General features: G+C 42.0%; 2 protein-coding genes across 4 annotated transcripts in view; both read right to left on the reverse strand.

Annotated features, from left to right (window-relative positions):
* Positions 1-23,425, reverse strand: part of RPS10 (ribosomal protein S10) — a 624,010-nt gene that overhangs the window by 181,126 nt on the left and 419,459 nt on the right. The window lies entirely within an intron of this gene.
* Positions 1-23,425, reverse strand: part of ILRUN (inflammation and lipid regulator with UBA-like and NBR1-like domains) — a 114,515-nt gene that overhangs the window by 13,701 nt on the left and 77,389 nt on the right. For both annotated transcript variants that reach the window (XM_050787812.1, XM_050787811.1), the window contains one exon: positions 7,600-7,949. In XM_050787812.1, the coding sequence (XP_050643769.1) occupies positions 7,600-7,949 (350 nt within the window). The remainder of the gene's footprint in view (positions 1-7,599; positions 7,950-23,425) is intronic.

The following is a 23,425-nucleotide window of genomic DNA, read 5'->3' on the forward strand; positions in this document are numbered from 1 at the left end:
GAACACACCAGGCAAACTTCCACTTCAGGGCTTGCACTGGTTGTCCTCTGCCTAAAATATTCTTTCTCCATATAGGCTTTACAGAAACAAAACTCGACTTTAAAGGAACTGTAGGACAGCCCTTACGTATGTTCTAATTCTAAAATACTCAGTACATTCAAAGAGAGATTTTTAATTTGTCCCAGAAAAATAAGACTCCACAGACTGTATCTTGTGGCCACTATCAAGGAATATAGACAGGTTTGGTTTTTGTGTGTATGACATCAAAAATGCAGATCTGCTGTAACAAGAGTGAGTTAATGAAAATTTCAATGCCAACAAAAACCTAAACCCAAGTGACTATGAAGGTTTCTAGGTAATCTTTTCCCTTCTTGGAGGCTAGAGAGAAAGCAATAGTTTGTGGGGAGAAGAGGTTTAATAGTAGAAAAGTCACATAATATTTGGTCAACGATTGCCTTGATCCTCATTTAAAATGTAGCTGTACATTACAGAAAGCCCACAACTGTCGGCCCAGCTAATAAAAATGTGCACTCGAACGCTGCAATTGGGAAGCAACACAGTGCAATGTTAAGAGAATAGAGCACGCTTAGGAGTCAAAATAACTGCTTTTGTTGGTATCCTGGTCTTATCACCCCGGTACACGACATTGGGCAAATTACTGAACCAGTCTCCGTAACTGTAAAGGAGTGATAATAACACCACTTTTATCATGGTACTGTTTGTAGACTACATGAAGTAATGCATGCCAAGCACTGAGTCTATTGTCTCTGGGGAATAAAAACTGGAGGCTGGGAAGCAGGGAGGTGACTGGTGTTTTTTGCCATAAGCTTTGTAGAACTACTTGGTTCCTTAAACTACGTACACTGATAAATTTTAATAATGAAAATTAAATTTAAAAAAGTCCTCAGCACAGCGCCTGGTGCGTAAGTGCTCAATCAATGATAGTTTTACAGCTCTGATTAATGTACTTTCATTGGCATGAGAATAGTGTGTTCTTACTACCTGTTCCTTGCCAGAGGGCCAAGTGACACCAATTTTCCATCTAGCTTCTCTTTGAACCATCTTTGAACCTTTCATGGAGAGGATCTGCATGTGAGAATGAAGACAATTCTAGGGTTTCATGGCAGTGGGAAGGTTACACTGGTGCCCTCTTAATGCCTCACATAAGCACTAGCCCAGTTGAGGACACCAACTACCTGCCTTCTGATCAAACTACCCGGGCAAATGTTGGTTCCAATTCCACGAAATCACCCCAAACCCTTCCCTTATTATTACGTTAAACTTTTTGGCCATTTCAAAGTAGATAATAGATCCACAAGCCATTACATTGCCAGGCCCATAGAACAAAAGATCTGCCTTTTCCAAACCTCCTCCAGCAGCCCCCACTACTGTTTCTAAACCCTCACCTGGATGGAGAGAAAAAAACTCTTCTATGCCTTAGTCAACACAGATAGCAGCAGGTGAGAAAAAGAGCTGATTTCTGATGTAACAGAAGCAGACTGAGTCCTGCTAGCTCCAGATACAAAATGCTTTACAGGATGACTGTTAAGAGAGGAAAGGGGTGGGGGTGGGGGAAGAGAATAAGCACAAAAGCAAGCCGGCAAGCACGAGCGCGCGAGCAGATGGCACTTGGCAGGGCTGGCTCTGGAGGAGCGGGATGAACCTCCCCACAAAGATAATAATAAGTTTCTCCTTCTGAACCAGCATTTGATGGAAGTAATAACAGTGGCTCAGACTGTAATCCAGTTTAAAGGGGGAATATATGACATATGCCAGCCTCAAACACTTTTTTTTTTTTTTTTGGAAGAAAGGACAAACACAATATAAGAGCCATATTTCAAGAAACAAAATAAGTGAATTTGGGGTCCTCTTCAGCTCCCAGTGTAAATCATTACTCCTGTAGTGAAAGAAAGCAAAGCATGTAGCTGTCCTAAAGAACAGCCCCTCGATTCTGCCAGCCATACTCTTATTCCCAGCTGTCCTGAATCAGGTCATTTGGGGTCTTACTGCCCTGTAAAGGCCTTCTTAGAAAACAGTGAAATCTTAAAAATTACTTAAAATCTTAAAAAAGGTGTATGTAACTTTAACAGGGCTTTTTTTTCTCTTTCCACACCTCTGTGAATTGTTCTTCATCAGTTTCACACTGTCCAAACAGAAGCTACTCTGGCCCCCCAGAGATGAGTCACAGTGCTAGAATTCACAGCAAGGTTAGCCTTGAGTCAACAGAGTGAGCACCCATCCTACTCTGACTTGATCGTCAGAAGCTCTTCAGCTAATCACATAACAAGGGATAATTAAAACACTTTCTAGCCTTCACCAGTATTTGATCTCACTGTTCACCTGGGACAGATAGTTCAGTCACAACTGAGCTGACAATAAGGCCAGCCAAATTCTAACAAAAGCAGGGAGCCAGATTTATGAATCTTTGAGGTGAGTCAGCATATACTTACTTTTCTGACTCCTTCTGACAGCTCCCCACAGGGAGAAACCCCTTTGGGTTGTGGGATGCAGCTAGGGCAGGCCTTCCCCCCCAGGGATGGAGCACTGAGTTCAGGGAGCTTACGATGACTCAAGAACAGCTGGGAAGGACTCCAGGGTGTCCAGTTCCTGGCACTGACAGATGTGCCATTCTGTTGACATATCCACCCAGCCCTCATAGTGCAGGTGCCTAAAGCAATCTTTTACCTTCATCCTACCAACCTTAGCAAGTTAAATTGTAACTATGGAGGCAGTAGGAAACTACCTGCCTGCTAAAACTGTGGTCATAGGCTTCCAGAGCATCACGTTCTTTCCCAGACTTGATGGCAAGCAGGGACTTCTCTGGAGTTAATCAGATCTACTGCCAACTCAGCGATCCCTGACACTAGCACCTCAGGCACCCCTCCTACCTAGCCGATAAAGATGGCACCTGAGCCAGGCGCGGTGGCTCATGCCTGTAATCCTAGCACTTTGGGAGGCCGAGGTGGGCAGATCATTTGAGGTCAGGAGTTCGAAACCAGCCTGGCCAACATGGTGAAACTCTCTCTCTACTAAAAATACAAAAAATTAGCTGGGCGTGGTAGTGCGTGCCTGTAATCCCAGCTACTCAAGAGACTGAAGCAGGAGAATCGCTTGAACTCAGGAGGCGAAGGTTGCAGTGAGCTGAGATTGTGCCACTGCACTCCAGCCTGGGCAACAGAGCGTAACTCCCGTCTCAAAAGACAAACAAACAAACAACAACAAAATGGCACCTGGACTGAACGGAAAACACTTCCCAATTCCAGAGCCCCAAAGGTCTCCTCTCCACTCATTCACAAATAAAAGGGTGCTAATTTACTATAAACACCACATGGCTTGGGTACCTTGAGTGTAAAAATACTTTTATCTTTTTTATCAACCAGAAAAAGAAGTCACTACTTTAAAGACCCAGCAAACACTGGAGCTCTTCAAAAGATGCCATAGTCAATGATCAGATTATATAAGGGTTGTGTATCTTATTTAAACAACTCCTCATTCACACCTTGATACTACCAGTCATCAACTCAATGCAAGCTTTCCCCCAACACAACCTCCAGCCCAACAGGAGGATCGAGGGAAAGCTCAGGTTCACCTACCATCAAACACCTGTTAGTAATGTGGCACCGGGACTTGAATGCCAGCTCCACCTCTCACTGGCTGTGTGATACTAGGCAAGTTACTTAGCCAGCTAAGCTTTAGTTTCCTCATCCAAAAATGAGATACATGTAATGTATCATCTTTACATCTTTGTTTCCTCATCTAAAAATGAGACGATACATGTAAAGTACTTAGCAGCATGCCTAGCCCATACAAATAGTTAAAAAATAACTCTGATATATACCTGATCTCATCACTTCCTCAGGTATATACTTCAGAACCTCAAGCATGCCTGCCTTTATAAATAAATAAATTACATATTCTCAAGCCAAATATAAATGTTTAGGATTATCTCTGCATTTAAGGCTCACATTTAGCAAAGATTTATGATAGATGTCCACTCATATTTATGACAGATGTCCTCCATTTAACCAATTCTTTTCAACGTCATTTGTATAATTATTTAATCCCTACTCATCAAAAAAACACACTGCAACCAACTGAACCTATCTCCCATTGTCCATCACCCATACCTCGCGACTGCAGGCCCCTTACTCACTCTGCCCTTGGCACCTCAACTGTTCTCCGTGTCCTTGCTGTCTGTCCATCTTTCCAAGTCTCACCCATCCTCTGAAAAGCCCTTTCCTTCAACTCCATCTCCACTTCATCTCTTTACTCACTCTGCCCTCGGCACTTCAACTGTTCTCCATGTCCTTGCTGTCTGTCCATCTTTCCAAATCTCACCCATCCTCTGAAAAGCCTTTTCCTTCAACTCCATCTCCACTTCATCTCTGCTTCTCTAACTCTTATTGCACCCTTTTAGCCATTACATACAACATAGGCTGGGAGCAGTGGCTTGCATCTATGATCTCAGCACTTTGGGAGGTCAAGGTAAGAGGATCGCTTGAGCCCAAGAGTTCAAGACCAGCCTGGGCAACATAGGGAGATCCCATCTCTACAAAAAAAATTAAAAATTAGCCGACTGTAGTGCCATAAGCCTGTAGTCCCAGCTACCCGGGAGGCTGAGATGGGAGGATCGCTTGAGCCCAGGAAGTCAAGGCTGCAGTGAGCTCTGATTGTGCCACTGCACTCCAGTCTGGGTGGCAGAGTGAGACTCTATCTCAAAAAAACCACACACACACAAAAACCCAAAACACAGATTATACATTTGGACTATGTTGTTCTCTACTGACCAAACTCATACTTCATTTTGACTGAATTGCTCTCTAATTGCTTTGTGCACGTTTCATATCCCCTACTGTACTGCGGGCTCCTAGTGGGTAGGGATCCTTTTATTCCTCAAGTCTCCTAATGTACGATGTACACTGCTCTGAACAGTGCCCAGATGTATGAATATTTACTGATTACTACCTCCTACACCCTATTCTATTCCTAAGGAGCCCTAAGAGCTAGAGTGGAGCTGACTCAACTTTAGCCAGAAATGCCTTCAGAGAACCTGCTCGATGCTTCATATAAATGCTTTCTAGGATTCTGCTTAGATTAAGAAAAAAAGGAGACTCCAATTTCTCTTTGGCATCTAGGTTTCACATTTTCAATGCATTACAGTCAATAGTCTTTTTGGATATTATCTCTAATGGGAAGTTCTTCTCTACAGTTCTTGCAAATGCTACTTCTAAATGGTCCTACAAAGTCCAGGAAAAAAACTAGATAACATATTAATACCAGGAGTTCATCAACTTCAAGAAATAAGTCAATAACCTCACCTTAGTCCAGTCCTTCCAAAAGAAGCAACCCCTGGTAGGACCTCAATTAACGCTGGCAGAAAACACCAGCCCAACATTCCCAACCTTCTGTGATGACTGTGTGCAACCATCACAGAGGTGGTTAAAAAGCATCAGTCCCTAAAGAGGAAAACAATTAATGGTCTCTCAATTCAGGAAGACAAGTGCAGTGCCCTGGCCAGGAACAGCACAGCTCTCTCCTAAAACTGCAGTGATGGCCAAGCCAGAAAGCTTGTAGTTGGGTGAGGCAGCTTCCATTAGAGAAAGCACAGGAGCAATTGGTTTGTTTTGCCTCAATCAACGTTAGTCTTCCCATTAAACCCAACAGACTCAAGTTCTCATTCTAACAAAGCATGCTTAGCCCAGGGCTGGCCCATTTACCACTCAGAACAGTCACAGACTCTGGAGGGTTAAATTCAAGAAAAAATACTAGAGAAATAGGAGCTTAGAAGAAAACATTTTATTTATTAGAGCGTTAAGATGTGAAACGTCTTTCCTCAAATACAGGCAATTTACTCTCTTGCCAATTTACTTCTCTTATATCCTATACAATTAACACTAATCCACAAAATCCTTTGTAATGACCACCCAATCAACCGATAAATCAATCCTTCATTATGTTATTACTACTGAAAGAAGTCTTTCCTATTAGAGCATGTGAAAGAGGACTCACATCACCTAGTTTTCTTAATTTGTCTCTTGATCTAGACCACATTTAAACTACTGGTCAGGCCGGGCATGGTGGCTCACACCTGTAATCCCAGCATTTTGGGAGGCCAAGGTGGGTGGATCACCTGAGGTCAAGAGTTAGAGACCAGCATGACCAACGTGGTGAAACCCCGTCTCTACTAACAATACAAAATTAGCCAGGCGTGGTGGCACATGTCTGTAATCCCAGCTACTTGGGAGGCCGAGGCAGGAGAATCGCTTGAACCCGGGAGGCAGAGGTTGCAGTGAGCTGAGATCACGCCATTGCACTCCAGCCTGGGCAATGAGAGCAAAACTCCGTCTCAAAAAAAAAAAAAAAAAAAAAAAAAAAAAAAAAAAGGGCCAGGCGCTGTGGCTCATGCCTGCAGTCCCAGCACTTTGGAAGGCCGAGGCGGGAGGATCACTTGAGGTCAGGAGCTCGAGACCAGCCTAACCAACATAGTGAAACCCTGTCTCTACTAAAAATACAAAACTTAGCCAGCCATGGTGGTGGGTGCCTGTAATCCCAGCTACTTGGGAGGCTGAGGTAGGAGAATCTCTTGAACCCGGGAGGCGGAAGTTGCAGTGAGCCAAGATTACGTCACTGCACTCCAGCCTCGGTGACAGAGCAAGACCCCATCTTGGAAAAAATAAAAAATAAAAATAAAAATAAAATAAAACTACCGGTCAGAAAAATATCATTCTTACAACATAGTCACTTGCCCCTCAAATAAACATAAACTTTATTTTTAAAATTTAAGGTGAATGCCAACATGAATTGAAGCCAGGACAGACATAACAGTTTATGAGGTAATATGGGTAGGATGCTAGGCTTAATATGCAGCATTATTATTCAGAGAAGAATACACAGGAATGCTCACAGGACTCCACCACATGAACCACCTACAACAATGAACTCCCAGCATCAGGGCTTTATTCAACCAACCAAAATCAACAACCAGGAACCATCATCACCTTAGCAAACTATGGAAGACACTAATCAACTGGCATAGAGGAAAACAGATCAAGAAATCAAACACCTAGAAGACTGCCTCACAACAATCAGAATATTTAAAATCACAGTTAACTCTACAAACAATTCTCTCACTTATTCACCATATTTGAAAAGTCAAAATATCACTGGGGCCTCTCTGGATTGTGGATAAGAAGTCGATGGGCCATAAAAGACTGAAAAGACATCAACAAGAAGACATGCAAACAGGGTAAATAAAGCAAAGCCCAACAACAATATTTAGAATAAATAATTGAGCAACATTCTTTCTTTTTTTAAAATACTAAAGGTAAAGAACTTCACTCTTTCAACACCCAAACTATAGCAGAGAGACAGGAGTAAATTATAAATGTGGATGAAGCAACATCCACAGGACATGAAGATGGGGGTGGGGAAAGGGGAGAAGGGATGAGCTTTTGCGTTGTTGCTGTTGGCAGGAGAGCTGAGCAGTCTTAAAGAACCTCCTCTGGGGAGCGGCAGTCTAGGATTCTAGGTTTGCCATGAAGGGGTATCACAAGTCCCAAGGCCCACCACCTACCCCTTCTCTTCTCCAAGGGCACCTACCTTACTGTAAGTCACTACTGATAAGTTGTTTGCGTGACTGCTGGGAGACAGATTTACAGAGTTCTGTGACAGTCTATTCTGGTCTTGCTCAGTTTGGTCAGGAGCAGGAGCCCATGTGTCAGGAGCAGGAGCCCAAGTGTTTTTGCTGATCGAGTCGAACTCGGAGCCCCCAGGGTCTTTTAAGTTGTTTTCATCTGATTGTCGGTTCTTTTGGGGAGAGGCAAAAGGGTTGAAGTTTCCTTCTACCTTACGATGCGGCTGTGTGTTGAACTCCGTTTCAAAGGATGACAGCTGCTGCGTTACTCCTAAAAGTCCACCCACCTCCACACTGAGAATCACCCAGATGACATCTGAAACAAAAAGATAACTCATGTCAATGCTAGGCTTACCCTTATGGCCCAAGATAGCCACCACCAAAAACCCCAAACATTATCCAAACCATAGAATGAAACATTCTTCTATATGCTAGTTTTAAAAGCTTGCTAACAAAGCTGCCTGGTACATTTGCATTGCATGCATAGCTACATTTTTGGTAATGTCAAATTCAAATTCTAGTATAAATTCAGCAGAGGTCTGTGGTAAGATCCATGAAACTCTATTTATAAAAAGCTTACCAGTTGATGCCAATGCACCGTCATCTTTGGAAATCATTATTCCAGAGAACGATCAATAGATAGAAATCAAAAGTTACTCTTCCTAGAATTAATACCTCTTTGTGGTTTTTCACTTTATTTTACACGTATTTTTTAACTCAGAAAATTCAGGACTGGCATAGTTCTGGAGTTTTAAAATGCTTACAATTACGAGAATTACAACTTTACCAATGCTCTTCCCTTTGGGAGCAATTTAGAATGACCATAGGTTGTCCAAACTAGGACAAATGAGAGTGAAAGAGGGACCTATTAATAATTACGCCAGGACCAGCACTTCTCTAGACAAAATGGAAGATACTATCACCCTGGCAATTTGACCAAAAACCACCAAGAATTTGGTGTATTTCTAAAATACCCAATTTAACACCTGCTTTGCTTTTCTGTCATACAGTCATGCATTGCTTAATGAAGAAGGTATGTTCTGAGAAATGTATCATCAGGTAATTTCATCACTGTGTGAACATCATAGAGTGTACAAACCTAGATGGTAGAGCCTACTACACACCTAGGCTAGATGGTATAGCCTATTGCTCCTAGGCTACAAATCTCTACAGTATGTTACTATACCGTTACTATATTGAATACTGTAGTCAACTGTAGCACAATAGTAAGTATGTGTGTATCTAAACATATCTAAGGCCAGGTGCAATTTTTCATGCCTATAATCGTGGGCACTCTGGGAGGTCTAGGCAGGAGGATCACTTCAGACCAGAAGTTTGAGATTGGCCTGGGTGACCTGGTAGAGACAGACCCTGTCTCTACCAAAATTTAAATATTAGCTGACTGTGGTGGTGCTCGCCTATAGTCCCAGCTACTTGGGGGACAGACGTGGGAGGATTGCTTGAGCCCAGGAGGTACAGGCTGCAGTGATCTGTGATTGCACCAATGCACTCCAGCCCAGGCAACACAGCAAGACTCTGTCTTAAAAAAAAAAAAAAAAAAAATTACGGACGGGTGTGGCAGCTCACGCCTGTAATCTCAACACTTTGGGAGGTGGAAGCAGGCAGATCACTTGAGGTCAGGAGTTCGAGACCAGCCTGGCCAACATAGTGAAACTCCGTCTCTACTAAAAATTTAAAAATTAGCTGGGCGTGGTGGCAGGTGCCTATAATCCCAGCTACTCAGGAGGCTGAGGCAGGAGAACTGCTTGAGCCTGGGAGGTGGAGCCGAGATTGTGCCACTGCACTCTAGCCTAGGTGACAGAGCGAGACTCCATCTCAAAATAAGTAAACAAACAACAACAACAAAAATCTAAACATAGAATAATAAAATATATGATATGAAAGATAAAAAATGATATACCTGTCTAGGGAATTTACTATGAATGGAGCTTTCAAGCCTGGAAGTTGATCTGGGTGAGTCAGCGAGTGAATGTGGACATTACTGAACACTAATGTAGACTTCATAAACACTGTGCAATTAGGCTACACCAAATTCATTAAAAAAATAAACTACAATGTTATGGAAGCTACAGTGTCACTAGGTAATGGGAATTTTTCAGCTCCATTATAATTTTATGGGACTACCATCATTGACCAAAACATCATTATGCAGTCCATGACTATAGAGGGAAACTCTACCACCTATCCACAATTAAACCATACATGTATTTTTAAATAGATGCACCATAGGACATTTGGTCATAGTTCAGTTCTTGATTTGCTCAAGTGCCAAAGCTAAGGGTTCAAATAAAATAAGAAAGTAGCAGTTTCCTTTGATGTTCAGCACCTCACTCCAGAGAACAGAGACACACACATTCCTGCTGGAAGGTTTTCAAAAAGCAAAACACAGAAAGGCCAAGAAGCTTTTAACTGTGTGAACCCTACTCAAAACAAATACAAAAAATTGTCTAGGCTCCTAAATAACTGTTGAAAGGTTGATAGAAAAATGCAAATACATTCCACCAGTTAGCTACCTAGAAATAGAGATAATATAATCCTAGAACAAACACTAAAAACAAGTAGTGAAGGAAACTAAGGAAAACTCTCTTAGGCTGTGTTTATTCTAAATTTTTAATTTGGGCTGTATATCAAAAGAAGGCAGCCTGGCTGGGCATGGTGGCTCATGCCTGTAATCCCAACACTTTGGGAGGCCGAGGTGGGTGGATCAGTTGAGGTCAGGAGTTCGAGACCAGCCTGGCCAACATGGCGAAACCCTGTCTCTACTAAAAATACAAAAATTAGCTGGGTGTGGAGGGGCATGCCTGTAGTCCCGGCTACTTGGGAGGCTGAGATGGGAGAATCGCTTGAACCTGGGAGGCGGAGGTTGTAGTGAGCCAAGATCGTGCCCCTGCACTCCAGCCTGGATGACAGAGTGAGAGCTTGTCTCAAAAAAAACAAAAACAAAAACAAAAAGAGAATCTCAGGGTATCACACAACCATAAAAACTTAGAGGTTTGGGAGCTGTATTAAGAACTGGCTGTATCCAAACAGCTAAGAGTCAGGCCCTAGTAAGTGGAGATGCAGTGACATCTGCTGTTCACTCCTGGAATTAGCAACTTCTTTCTCCTCTGAGAAGAAGAAATTAAAGCCACCAGCAGCACTAGCATGACTCCTGTACAGGAATGTGCATTCATTCCAGATACACTTATCATTAAAGAAAATATAAATCCTCATGTAAACTAGTATCATAAAAGTTAAACCTCTTGACAATACTGCACGTGTAGTGTGCCACTTCCCTTGAAAATCTGGGACAGTGCTAGGAACAGTGCATCAGAGGACCTGTGTTCAAAGCTCAATCTCATAAATCAATCCAATGAAGTGGGTCAATCCAATAGCAGGCAGTCTGAGGACGAATCATTCCATGCTCTCCTATCCTAGCTTTCCAACAAAAGATAGCATTCCTTCATTCTACTATTTGCTTTTCCCAAACAGATATGCCCTGTCTTACAATACAGGCTGAGTATTCCTAATTTGAAAATCCAAAACTTTGTGACCACCAATCTGACACTGAAAAGAAAAGCTCATTGAATCATTTCAGATTTTGGATTTTTGGATTAGGGATGATGAACTGATATAACACAAATATTCAAAAATCAAAAAAAATCTAAAATGTGAAACAATTCTGGTCTCAAGCATTTCAGATAAGGGATACTCACTCAACCTGTAGTTTTACTCCTACTTCTCGTCTACCACCCATCTGTTTTAAAAATAAATTCTTTTGTAAGTACACGATACATTTGGCACACAGCTACTCAGCCACAGGTCATATGCTTCATTCTCTTAGCTCAGGAAACTAAATGCTTATGAGAAAGCTATTATCCATAAATAAGACTAATGACCTACCACCACCCCTTTTCCCTCTTTAGAACTAAAGCATCATTAGGCTGGGTGCAGTGGCTAGTACCTGTAATTCCAGCACTCTGGGTGGTTGAGGCAGGAGGATCACTTGAGCCCAGGAGTTTGAGACCATTCTGGACAACATAGTGAGACTTCTTTCCCTCTCCCCCTCTCCTTTCTTTCCTTTCCCCTCCCTCCCTCCCTCCCTCCCTTCTCTTTCTTTCTTTCTTTCTTTCTTTCTTTCTTTCTTTCTTTCTGTCTGTCTGTCTGTCTGTCTCTGTCTCTCTCTTTCTTTCTTTTTGATGTCTTTTTTTTTTTTTAATTAAATTTTTAGTAGAGATGAGGTCTTACTATGTTGCCCAGGTTGTTAAACTCCTGGGCTCAAGCGATCCTCCTGGTTCAGCCTCTCCAAGTAATGGGATTACAGGTATAAGCCACTGCACTGGCCAAAAATGTCTTTAGTATGACTCACCAGAACTTATCATACTTAAGCCACCTCCCCCTCTCTTTGCATTGGCTATTGCTCAGCTCTGTACACGATCTACATAGTTGCTATAAAAGGAAAGTCATTTGAGAAGCCACTGATTTATAAATACCAACAATAAATATCAGTTCTGACCCTCCTAAGTTACTGCTGCAATGGGTTATCATGAACAGCAAAATACACCTTCTACATGGTACAATCTCAGTCATCCTGTACCACTTCCAGACCTTACATTCCAGAATGTGTTCACCCCCTGCCTACTGTATTATTTTTAATCAAATGACAAAATAAATAAAAGGTAAAGATGGCCTAATAAGCTTGTTTCACAGACAATGACCATTCCCAATTCTTACCAGAATGCCTTGATTACTGAGATAAGAACTGGCTGCTAGCCAGATATTTTACCATCTGTTATAATAAAACCACAAGTGTAAGAGATCATCCAGTGAAACTGCTTCATTTTCTAGATTTTAAAAATGTGAAGTCTAGAGGTAAAAGTGATGGGCTCAAGGTCATAATTCAAGTTAAAGCAGACTGAGAACACCCAGCTTTTAGTATAGCTTTAAAAATTCACACCTAACAGGAATGTGGGAACCCAAGTACCCAGGGAGCTAAAGCTATGGTTAAATCAGTCCCATTTCCCAAGCCACACTATCTTTACCCACAGACATATGATCTTTGGCACCAACAGGAAGAATGGACCACAAAATGTCCCAAAGAAGTAGCCAAGGAGGTAGAATCATGTGCCATGAGAACACAATGAGGACTTAGAAAGCAAACGGAGACCCCAATTTTAAAATGTCTGGCCTGAAGGAGATTTTCTTTTAAAGCACCTGAGGCCAGGCATAGCAGCTCACATCTGTAATCCCAGCACTTTGGGAAGCCAAGGTGAGCAGATCGCTTGAGCTCAGGAGTTTGAGACCAGCCTATGGCAACACCAGCCTAGGGAACATGGTCAAACACTGTTTCCACAAAAAATACAAAAATTAGCCAGGCATGGTGGCACATGCCTGTAGACCCAGCTACTTGGGAGGCTGAGGTGGGAAGATATCCTAAGCTTGGGAGGTCGAGGTTGTACCACTGCACTTCAGCCTGAGCAACAGAGTAAGACCCTGTCTCAAAAAATAATAATAATAAAAATAAAAAGCATCAGAGACAGAACATTAGAGCTAGAAAGTACTGTAAATGTTATCTCATTCAACTTGTCCCTTTTACAGATGACAAAACCTCCTTATTATAGTATAAACTTCCTTTTGCAGAAATACATCATAAATTACTAAAGAGAGAACATAGCTTTCCTATTTCTTAATCTTGGACTATAAGTGTAAAAGAGGCCAGGCACAGTGGTTCATGCCTGTAATGCCAGCACTTTGGGAGGCCAAAGTAGGTGGATCACTTAAGGTCAGGAGTTCCAGACCAGCCTGGGCAATATGGTGAAACCCCATCCCTACTAAAAATACAAAAATTTGCCACACGTGCTGGTGTGCACCTGTGTAGTCTCAGCTACCCAGCATGCTGAGGCATGAGAATCACTTGAACCTAGGAGGTGGAGGTTACAGTGAGCTGAGATCGTGTCACTGCACTCTGGCCTGGATGACAGAGTCAGACTCTGTCTCAAAAAAAAAAAAAAAAAAAGTAACAACAACAACAACAACAAAACCAAAACCAATCAAATTTTTAAAATAAATGTAAGAGAATAAAAGGAAAATGTTTAACTTGGAGCCCACATCCGTAAATCTTAATGATTCATACTGACATACAAAGACATTATAGATTATGGTCAGATAAAAAATGTCTGCATACATGTAAAAGCTAGCATCACGGTCAAATCACATCATAATCAGCATATACACACATCCATAATTTCTCCAGTAAAATAAAATTGTAAAAATCAGTGCAACATTCCCAAATGGTAAATTTGTTTCTGATGGGATATAATTCTGAAACTGCTGTCCATGTGTACTGGGGCTGAACAAAGAAGTAAAAGGATGTTAGATAGTGGGAACAAGGTTTCTCACTTTTGAAGATATTATAGATAAGCAAGAAAGGAAGGCATTATAAAAATGAATGCTGTGGTACTGAATTAAAGTCAGAGATGTCAATATAAGTTCCTGGTTATGATAGATGAAGAAATACAGAATCAGTTGTAGATATGTCTATATACAAAAGTCAGTGTGCATACATGTATTATCTGGCTCTGTTTGCCAAGAAGGACTAGAAGTTATGACACCCCAGTAGCAATGAACACACCCAGTGCCCAGATTTTGGTTTCTATATAGGATTCTCCAATAAAAAGCACAAGAGCTCCTTGGATAAATGGCTGATTCTACGGCTAGGGCATGGAAAATACAAGATGAATCTGGAACATCCTATAGTACCAGAAAGAAAGTGGTCAAAGAACAAAAGGATAAGGGCATATCACAGGCACATAAAAACCAACCAGAAAGAACTCCCACTGGCCAAAGCTGGAACAATTTGAGCAACATAATAAATAACATAGTTTTAAGTCACAATCCAAAGTATAAAATAAATATACATGAATCCTAGCTGGTGGTACTGTGGCTCATGCCTATAATCCCAGCACTGTGGGAGGCCAAGGTAGGTGGATCGCCAGGTCAGGAGATCGAGACCATCCTGGCTAACACGGTGAAACCCCATCTCTACTAAATATACAAAAAATTAGCCGGGGCCGGGCGCGGTGGCTCAAGCCTGTAATCCCAGCACTTTGGGAGGCCGAGGCGGGTGGATCACGAGGTCAGGAGATCGAGACTATCCTGGCTAACATGGTGAAACCCCGTCTCTACTAAAAATACAAAAAACTAGCCGGGCGTGGTGGCGGGCGCCTGTAGTCTCAGCTACTTGGGAGGCTGAGGCGGGAGAATGGCGTGAACCCGGGAGGCGGAGCTTGCAGTGAGCCGAGATCACGCCCCTGCACTCCAGCCTGGGAGACACAGCGAGACTCCGTCTCAAAAAAAAAAAAAAAAAATTAGCCGGGCATGGTGGCGGGTGCCTGTAGTCCCAGCTACTTGGGAGGCTGAGGCAGGAGAATGGCGGGAACCCCAGGAGGCAGAGCTTGCAGTGAGCAGAGGTTGCGCCACTGCACTCCAGCCTGGACAACAGAGCGAGACTCCATTCCAAAAAAATAAGATACATGTGTTATACACATAAGTGGGAGAGAAGAGACAAACTTCCTCACAGAGGAATTCCAAACAATATATGTAGATACTCCCTGTTTCCAAGAGGTAGAGCTTAATTCCATACATGTCATACATCTCCCATTCCCTCCTTGAGAGTGGGCTAGCCTTACAATTTGCTTCCAAAAAATTTAATAGGGAAAAGGAAAAACAGTAACTCTACAATAGAAAAACTCAGCAAACATACTACTTAACCAAGCCATTAGGGTTAGCATCACCAATGATATTAGATGAATATCAAGTATCCTTGATAGGGTACTTTACCTCTGTGGTATTCTTCCTGAAACCCATAACATCAGTCTAATCATGAGGAAAACATCAGACAAGCTCAGATTACACATCATTCTACAGGATACTTGCCAGTATTCCTTAAGACAGTCAAGGGTCATGAAAAAACACTGAAAGACTGAGAAATTGTCACAGACTAGAGGAGACGGGGACACATGACAACTAAGTGTAATGTGGTAGCCTAGATTGGATTCTGGAATAGAAAGAGGTCATTAGTGAAAAAATTGGTGAAATCCAAATAAAGTCTGGAGTTCAATTAATAGTAATATACCAATGTTGATGTCTTTAACAAGTGTACTATGATAATATAAGGTGATAACAATAGGAAAAACTGGGTATATAAGAATGTATTTGCAACTTCTCTGTAAACCTAATGATTACAAAATATAAAGTCCACTAAAAAAATTGGTGCAGTATTAGAAAATCATATTTCAGAAATTAACAGGTAAAACTGCAATAGAGGGCAGGCATGGTGGCTCACACCTGTAGTCCCAGAACTTTGGGAGGTTGAGGTGGGCGGATTATCTGAGGTCAGGAGTTCGAGACCAGTACGGCCAACATGGTGAAACCCTGTCTCTACTAAAAATACAAAAATTAGCCAGGCATGGTGGCACACACCTGTAATCCCAGCTACTGGGGAGGCTGAGGCAGGAGAATCGCATGAACCTGGGAGGGGGAGGTTGCAGTGAGCTGAGATCATGCCGCTGCACTCCAGCCTGGAACACAGAGCGAGACTTCATCTCAAACATAAACAAAAACAAAAACTGCAAAAGAGATGAAGACCACTCTCTATGGAGAGAACTGACTAGCAAAAGAGAGTGCTTTGATATCTAGCAAGGGGTAGAACAAGGTTGTAGTAGGGCAAAAACAGGGAACCATCATGTGCCCAAGTCCTTCAGAAGCCTCAAAAACACTGTTTTATCAGCTGAAGACAGAAGCCAGTCCTATCTGCAGGGAAACGCTCCCTTTCCCAGTAAAACATTACAGGTCAGTTAACAGTCTTCAAACTAGGGTTACATCAATGACCGTACAACTGAACCACCATCATCTTGATGTGGATGTTGGGCTGAGGCTGCTTGACTAATCCCAGAGCCTGCTTCTAACCAGCAGTTGTAAAGAGAAACCACTTAAACCAAACAATACGCTGCTTCATCAACAGGCCTCCACTTGGTTCTGGGCTTCCCAAGGGGAAAGGTCAGGGGACTTGGGAAAGCACCACTTTCAAAAATCTAATGTACATGGACATCTCCCAGTAGTTAAAGGTATAGCTAAGACTAAACTCCCGGACGCTTCTGATCTTTAGAGCAACCACCACTCCTTGTGCCTGGGAGTTGTGAGACATGAATGCCCTGGTGTCAGAAGGCAAAGCCTGGTGAAGGTCAACATGAAGATTATGGTGGAGGCCACTTCCAGATTTGGAGGTTGTGGGTTCAAATCCTTTAGGAAGGAAGATCAACCGATCTTCAAAGCAGAACAGGAACCTCATATTTCCCCTGAGGATTAAGAAACAAAAGGGGTCTGGCTGCAGTCCACTGCTGAGCTATAAGCTGCAGGCTCATATTTCATCTCTATAGAAAAGCTGGCTATGTACTGTCTAGCTTGAAAGTGGACTGAAACATGTCCCAACAGTAGGCAGTGCAAAAGTCAGTATTATGCTCTTTTCAGGCTTGAACCATGGAGGGTGTCAAAGAGAAGAAGGTTCCTGCTGTGCCAGAAACTCTTAAGAAAAAGCGAAGGAATTTTGCAGAGCTGAAGATCAATTGCTTGAGAAAAAAGTTTGCCCAAAAGATGCTTTGAAAGGCAAGGAGGAAGCTTATCTATGAAAAAGCAAAGCACTGTCACAAGGAATATAGGCAGATGCACAGAACTGAAATTCAAATGGCGAGGATGGCAAGAAAAGCTAGCAACTTCTATGTACCTGCAGAACCCAAACTGGCGTTTATCATCAGGATCAGAGGTATCAGTGGTGTGAACCCAAAGGTCTGAAACATGTTGCAGCTTCTTTGCCTTCATCAAATCTTTAATGGAACCTTTGTGAAGTTCAACAGGCTTCAATTAACATGCTGAGGATTGCAGAACCATATACTGCATAGGAGTACCCAAATCTGAAGTCAGTAAATGAACTAATCTACAAGCATGGTTATGGCAAAATCAGTAAGAAGTGAATTGCTCTGACAGACAACACCTTGATTGCTCGACCTCTTGGTAAATATGGCATCACCTGCATGGAGGATTTGATCATGAGATCTATACTGTTGGAAAATGCTTCCAAGAAGCAAATAACTTCCTGTGGCCCTTCAAATTATCTTCTGCATGAAGTGGAATGAAGAAAAACTACCCATTTTGTAGAAGGTGGAGATGGTGGAAACAGGGTAGACCAGATCAACAGGCTTATTAGAAGAATGAACTAAGGCATCTACCATGATTATTTTTCTAATATAGCCAGTTAATAAACAGTACATGCTCTCAAATTGGGAAAAAAAAAAAAAAAAAGTCAGTATCATGAGCAGGTCTTGACATCTTTCTGTGTGTCTCTTAGAACTGCTAAGGTAGCAGTGTGTGCATACCATTGTGAAAAGAAGGAACTTCCAGTTGTCCTGGTGCTGATCTCTAGTCTCAACTTCTAGTCTGCACTGCCACATAATTTACTCAGCACAGTAGCCACGCTCCCCTGACACATGTGTGGGCACTCAGATTCTTTCACCCCATCTATCAACATGCCACCTACACCTCAGCACCTAAAGGGGAAAAGGGTAGAGACAGGCTCCAGTTCATTACCTTCTCAGTGACTTCTGATTTCTGAGGCTTAGACCCCACCAGCAGCAGAGCACTGCTGAAGGACTACCTCTGGAAACTTCGCATCCTTACCCATTCTCACTTTACCACCTCTTGCCTCAAATGTGCATTAGAAACCTGTTCCTTAGTATTTAGTATTATACCCAGGAATTTCCTTTTAAAATGCAAATGCCCCTCAAAAAACCTTAAATCTAATCATCAGAGCAACAAATCAGATCAACTAATGGGCACAATTTCACACAGGAGAGAAGAGAAGCCTAAGAAACGCACTGAAAGGAGAACTGAAGGGGAAACAACAAAGAAACTATTCCTATTTCACAATTTTTCCACATTATGCCCTATTTCAAAAATACGAGGTTTTCCTTTAAACACGGGGAGGGAAGAGTACAGCAATCATTTAATCACTTATTTATTTCCCTCAAATCTTAGGAAACAAGGATCCCTGCTTCCCAAATCCAGGAAATCAGTGCCATGGAATTAAAAGAGTAAAAACCTGGCTGGGGCTGAAAAATGAAAATCTGTTCAGAATGAAAAAGGAAAAAGCAACTCTCCCATAATTGGACTGGGAGGACAGACACAGATAAAGACAAGTACAAAGTTAAGAGGGAATATTATTTCTCCCAAGGTCATGCAGCAGCAGTAAAATGTCCTAATGACCCTCTCTGTGTGTGGCTACTGCCTTAGTAGCAATAACGCTTCCAGACCTGGTTTGCTATAGCCATCTACTACTGAGGATACCCAGTTGCTAAACTGCCCTTGCTTCATGTCAACACCTAAACCCTAATTATTCCTGTTTTACCTAATCCTGTCTCAGAAACAGCAACCAATCCAGAACTGACCACTGTCCCACCAAGCATCCCTTAAAGCTTCCTCAGAATCCTTTAGCTAGAACCCAAGCCCTACAAAAGATGCTTCCCTCCTCCTTCCTGTTCCACGGCATTCCACAGTTACTCTGAAGTGCCTTCGCTCACTGCATCATTTCAATAATCTGACTTTGTCAAGACTACAGGCTTGTTCCTGGTGATCTTTGAACCCAGATGCCTTCCTCTCCTCCTCTTCCTCCTCCTCCCAGCTCATAGATGCAGAGACTCCATCACCCCTTTCCTTACAGTCTTCCCTCTTGCATGACTGCCCTCCCCTGAAATGGGCCCACCCAGCTCAGCCATCAGCCGACACCATAAGGAAGGAGAAGAAATGTATTCATTCAATAATAAGGGCATCAGAAAAGATAGAGAAGGAACGACCCTGACAATACAGGAAAACCAGGAGTCTATGGTGTTCTAGAAGCCTAGTGACAAGTGTTCCAAGAGGACAGAGTCACCAGCTGGGTCCAGTGCTGCTAGTAAGTCAAGTCAGTAGATCACTAAGGACAAACCATTGGATGTAGCAACACAAAGGTCACTGGAGAGTTTGAAAAGAGCAGTCTGTTTCAGTGGAGTACTGGGGACAGAGAGCTACATAGAATTTGTGAGAGTAAGAGATCAGGAGGTAGAGACAATTATTACTGGTACATTTGCAAAGAAGTTTTGCTTCGAGGGCAGAGAGATGAGGAAGAAGCTATTAGAGGAAAATTAAGAATACTGCATTATTCGTTAACAGCAAGAAATTTAAAACAACTCAAATGTCCATCAGTAGGTACACAGAATATAGACATAGAAGGATCTTCATTTCTTCTATATCACAGAACAAATGAGGATTTCCATTAACTTTTTTTTGAGACGAAGAGTCTCACTATGTCACTCAGGCTGGATGGAGTGTAGTGGCATAATCATGGCTCACTGCAGCCTTGACCTCCCAGGCTCAAGTGATCCTCCCACCTCAACCTCTTGAGTAGCTGGGACTACATATAGGCACTTGCCACCCTGCCTGACTAATTTTTTACTTTTTGTAGAAATGGGGTCTCCCTTTGTTGCCCAGGCTGGTCTTCAACTCCTGGGCTGAAGTGATTCTCCTGCCTCAGCATTACAAAGTGCTGGGAAGATAGGCATGAGCCACCACATCTGGCCTCTATTACTTTTTAAGAGTGCTCTCTAGGATATACATATTAAGTGAAAAAAAGTAGCCAGGCACAGTGGCTCACACCTATAATACTTTGGGAGGTTGAGGTGGGTGGATCACCTGAGGTCAGGAGTTCAAGATCAGCCTGGCCAACACGGTGAAACCCCGTCTCTACTGAAAATACAAAAATTAGCCAAGCATGGCGGTGTGGGCCTGTAGTCCCAGCTACTTGGGAGGCTGAGGCAGGAGAATCGTCTGAACCTGGGAGGCAGAGGTTGCAGTGAGCCAAGATAGCACCACTGCACTCCAGCCTGGGTGACAAAGCAAGACTCTGTCTCAAAAAAAAAAAAAAAAAAAAGTAAGATGAAGATCAATATCTGTAGTTATAAGTTTCTATTAGAAAAGGGGCAAATTTATATACATTTGATAGTGTGTGCTAAAAGAAAAAAACAATGAATAAAAATGAGTACCCTATAGCAGGAGGATGGGACTAGCTGAAGGGGGCAGGGATGGACATATATTATATCCATCTAAATGTATTATGTAAATAAGTTTTGACTTAGGAATCATAAAATGTTTCACATATTCAAAAAATAAAATTAGGTCAAGGTGGGACGCCGTAAAAATGGAGATAAGTAAATTCCCTAGGATGGTGACTGGCACAAGGCAGGTGCTCAATAAGGAGCAAACTGTTAATGCGAAAGTACTTAGCACCATAAGTAGCATTAGAAAACTGTTTACTGTGTTGCCCTGTTGGAAGTTAGAGTCACTGTTAAGGATAATGTCTGAGGATCAGATGTGTCTCATTTAACCTGGAGAACTACAACAATGACAGTAAATTGAAGGCAGAAGAGACCTCCTTACTAAGATATGTTAACATTTAATATTGCTAATTTAAATATAAATTATTGTAGAGCACAGTGGTTCATGCCTGTTGTCTCCAGCCTCTCAGGAGGCTAAGGAGGAAGGATCACTTGAGCCCACAAGAATAGCAACACAGCTACACCCCGTCTCTATAAAAAAATTTAAAAATTAGCTGGGCATCATGGCACATGCCTGTAGTCCCAACTACTCAGGAGGCTGAGGTGGGAGGACTGCTTGAGCCCGTAAGTTTGAGGCTGCAGTAAGCTATGATTGTGCCACTGCACTCCAGCCTGGATGACAAAGTGAGACCCTGTCTCAAATACAATAATACATTTTAAAATAATGATAAATTATGTTGATAACATCTGCCTTTGATAAGACTGGACACTAACTTCTTAATGGACACCATCTTTGGTAGGGAAGATATACACAACAAAACAGTAACGGTTTTAAAATCCGTAACACTACTTTATAGGAGTCTGCTCTGCAGACCAACCACCTCCATCAAGATCATGTGGTTTATGTGTTAAAAATACATATTCCTTAGCCACTATCTGCAATGAACTAAAACAGGTTTCATATATAGAATCTAAGAGTTTATAACAACACCTACAAAAAGGGGGAAATCAAATCAAACCTTTAATTCTTCTTCTTCATTAATTTCATTGAAAGCAACGAGAGCATCACGTTCTTACTCTAACAATTGAAAATTAAAGGTAAAGAATTAAGCATTTAACCAGCCTTTCTGGTAGAAATTAAATTTCAAGATAAGTCACTGTTGATGAAGAAAAGGATTCCTCCACTTCAAAAGAATTCCAGCTAATAAAAGTAGAAGGAATCACTATTTTGTAACTTCTAATGAAATGATTTAGGCAATCATCACAAATTGATGAAACCGCTATGCAAAATATTGATTGATGGGTAAGACCTCTGCAATGGAGGGATCAGCCTGTTACCACCTGAATCCTTTAATCTTAGCATCACTAAGAGCTAAAAATTTTTGAACAATCAAAATAATTTTGAAAAAGAAGACTAACTTATTCCTGATGTCAAAACTTATCACAAGGTGGCCCGGCACGGTGGCTCATACCTGTAATCCCAGCACTTCAGGAGGCCGAGGCGGGCAGATCACTTGAGGTCAGGAGTTTGAGACCAGCCTGGCCAAACATGGTGAAACCCCCGTCTCTACTAAAAATACAAAAAATTAGCCAGGCATTGTGGTGTACCACTGTGGTCCCAGGTACTCAGGAGGCTGAGGCAGGAGAATCGCTTGAACCCAGGGGGGACAGAGGTTGCAGTGAGCCAAGATTGCGCCACGGCACTCCAGCCTGGCGACAGAGCAAGACTCCATCTCAAAAACAAACAAACTAGTGTGGTATTGGCAGAAAGACAGACATATAGACCAACGGAATAGAAGAAAGTGCCCAGAAACAAACCTTGTGTATATGGTCAAATGATTTCAACAAGGGTGCCAAAACAACTCAACGGTGAAAGGACAGTCTTTTCAAAAAATGATGCTGAGAAAACTGCATATCCACATGCAAAAGAATGAAGTTGGACCCTTACCTTACGCCATATACAAAAATTAACTCAAAATGGATCAAAGACCTAAACATATGAGCTAAAATTATAAAACTCCTAGAAAAAAGCATAGGGGAAAAGCTTCATCACATTGGATTTGGTAATGGTTTCTTGGATATGACACCAAAAGCTAATAAATTGGACATCAGAATCAAAAACTGTGCATCAAATGACACAATCAACAGAGTGAAAAGGCTACCCATTGAATGAGAGAAAATATGTACAGATCATATATGTCATAAGGGGTTAGTATCTCAAATATATAAAGAACTCCTAGAACTCAACAACAGAAAACACAACCTGATTTCAAAATGGGCAAAAGACTTGAATACACATTTCTATAAAAATACAAATGGCCAATTAGCACTTAAAAAGATACTTAACATTACTAATCTCTGGGGAAATGCAAACCAAATCACAATGAGATACCACCTCACACCTATTATGATGGCTACTACTAAAAAAAAATGCTTAGTTGCCCTTGGTGAAAGCTTTTGCTTCCTAGAGACATCAGAAAATGCCAAATGTTGGTGAGGACGTGGCGAAATTAGAAACCTTGTGTGCTGCTGGGAATGTAAATGGTGCAGCTGCTATGGAAAACAATACGATTCCACAAAAAATTGAACGTAGAATTGACAAATGATCCAGCAACTCTACTTCTAGGTATATAACCTAACGATCTGAAAACAA

This window comes from Macaca thibetana, chromosome 4, assembly GCF_024542745.1.
Source record: "Macaca thibetana thibetana isolate TM-01 chromosome 4, ASM2454274v1, whole genome shotgun sequence".
NCBI lineage: Eukaryota > Metazoa > Chordata > Mammalia > Primates > Cercopithecidae > Macaca > Macaca thibetana.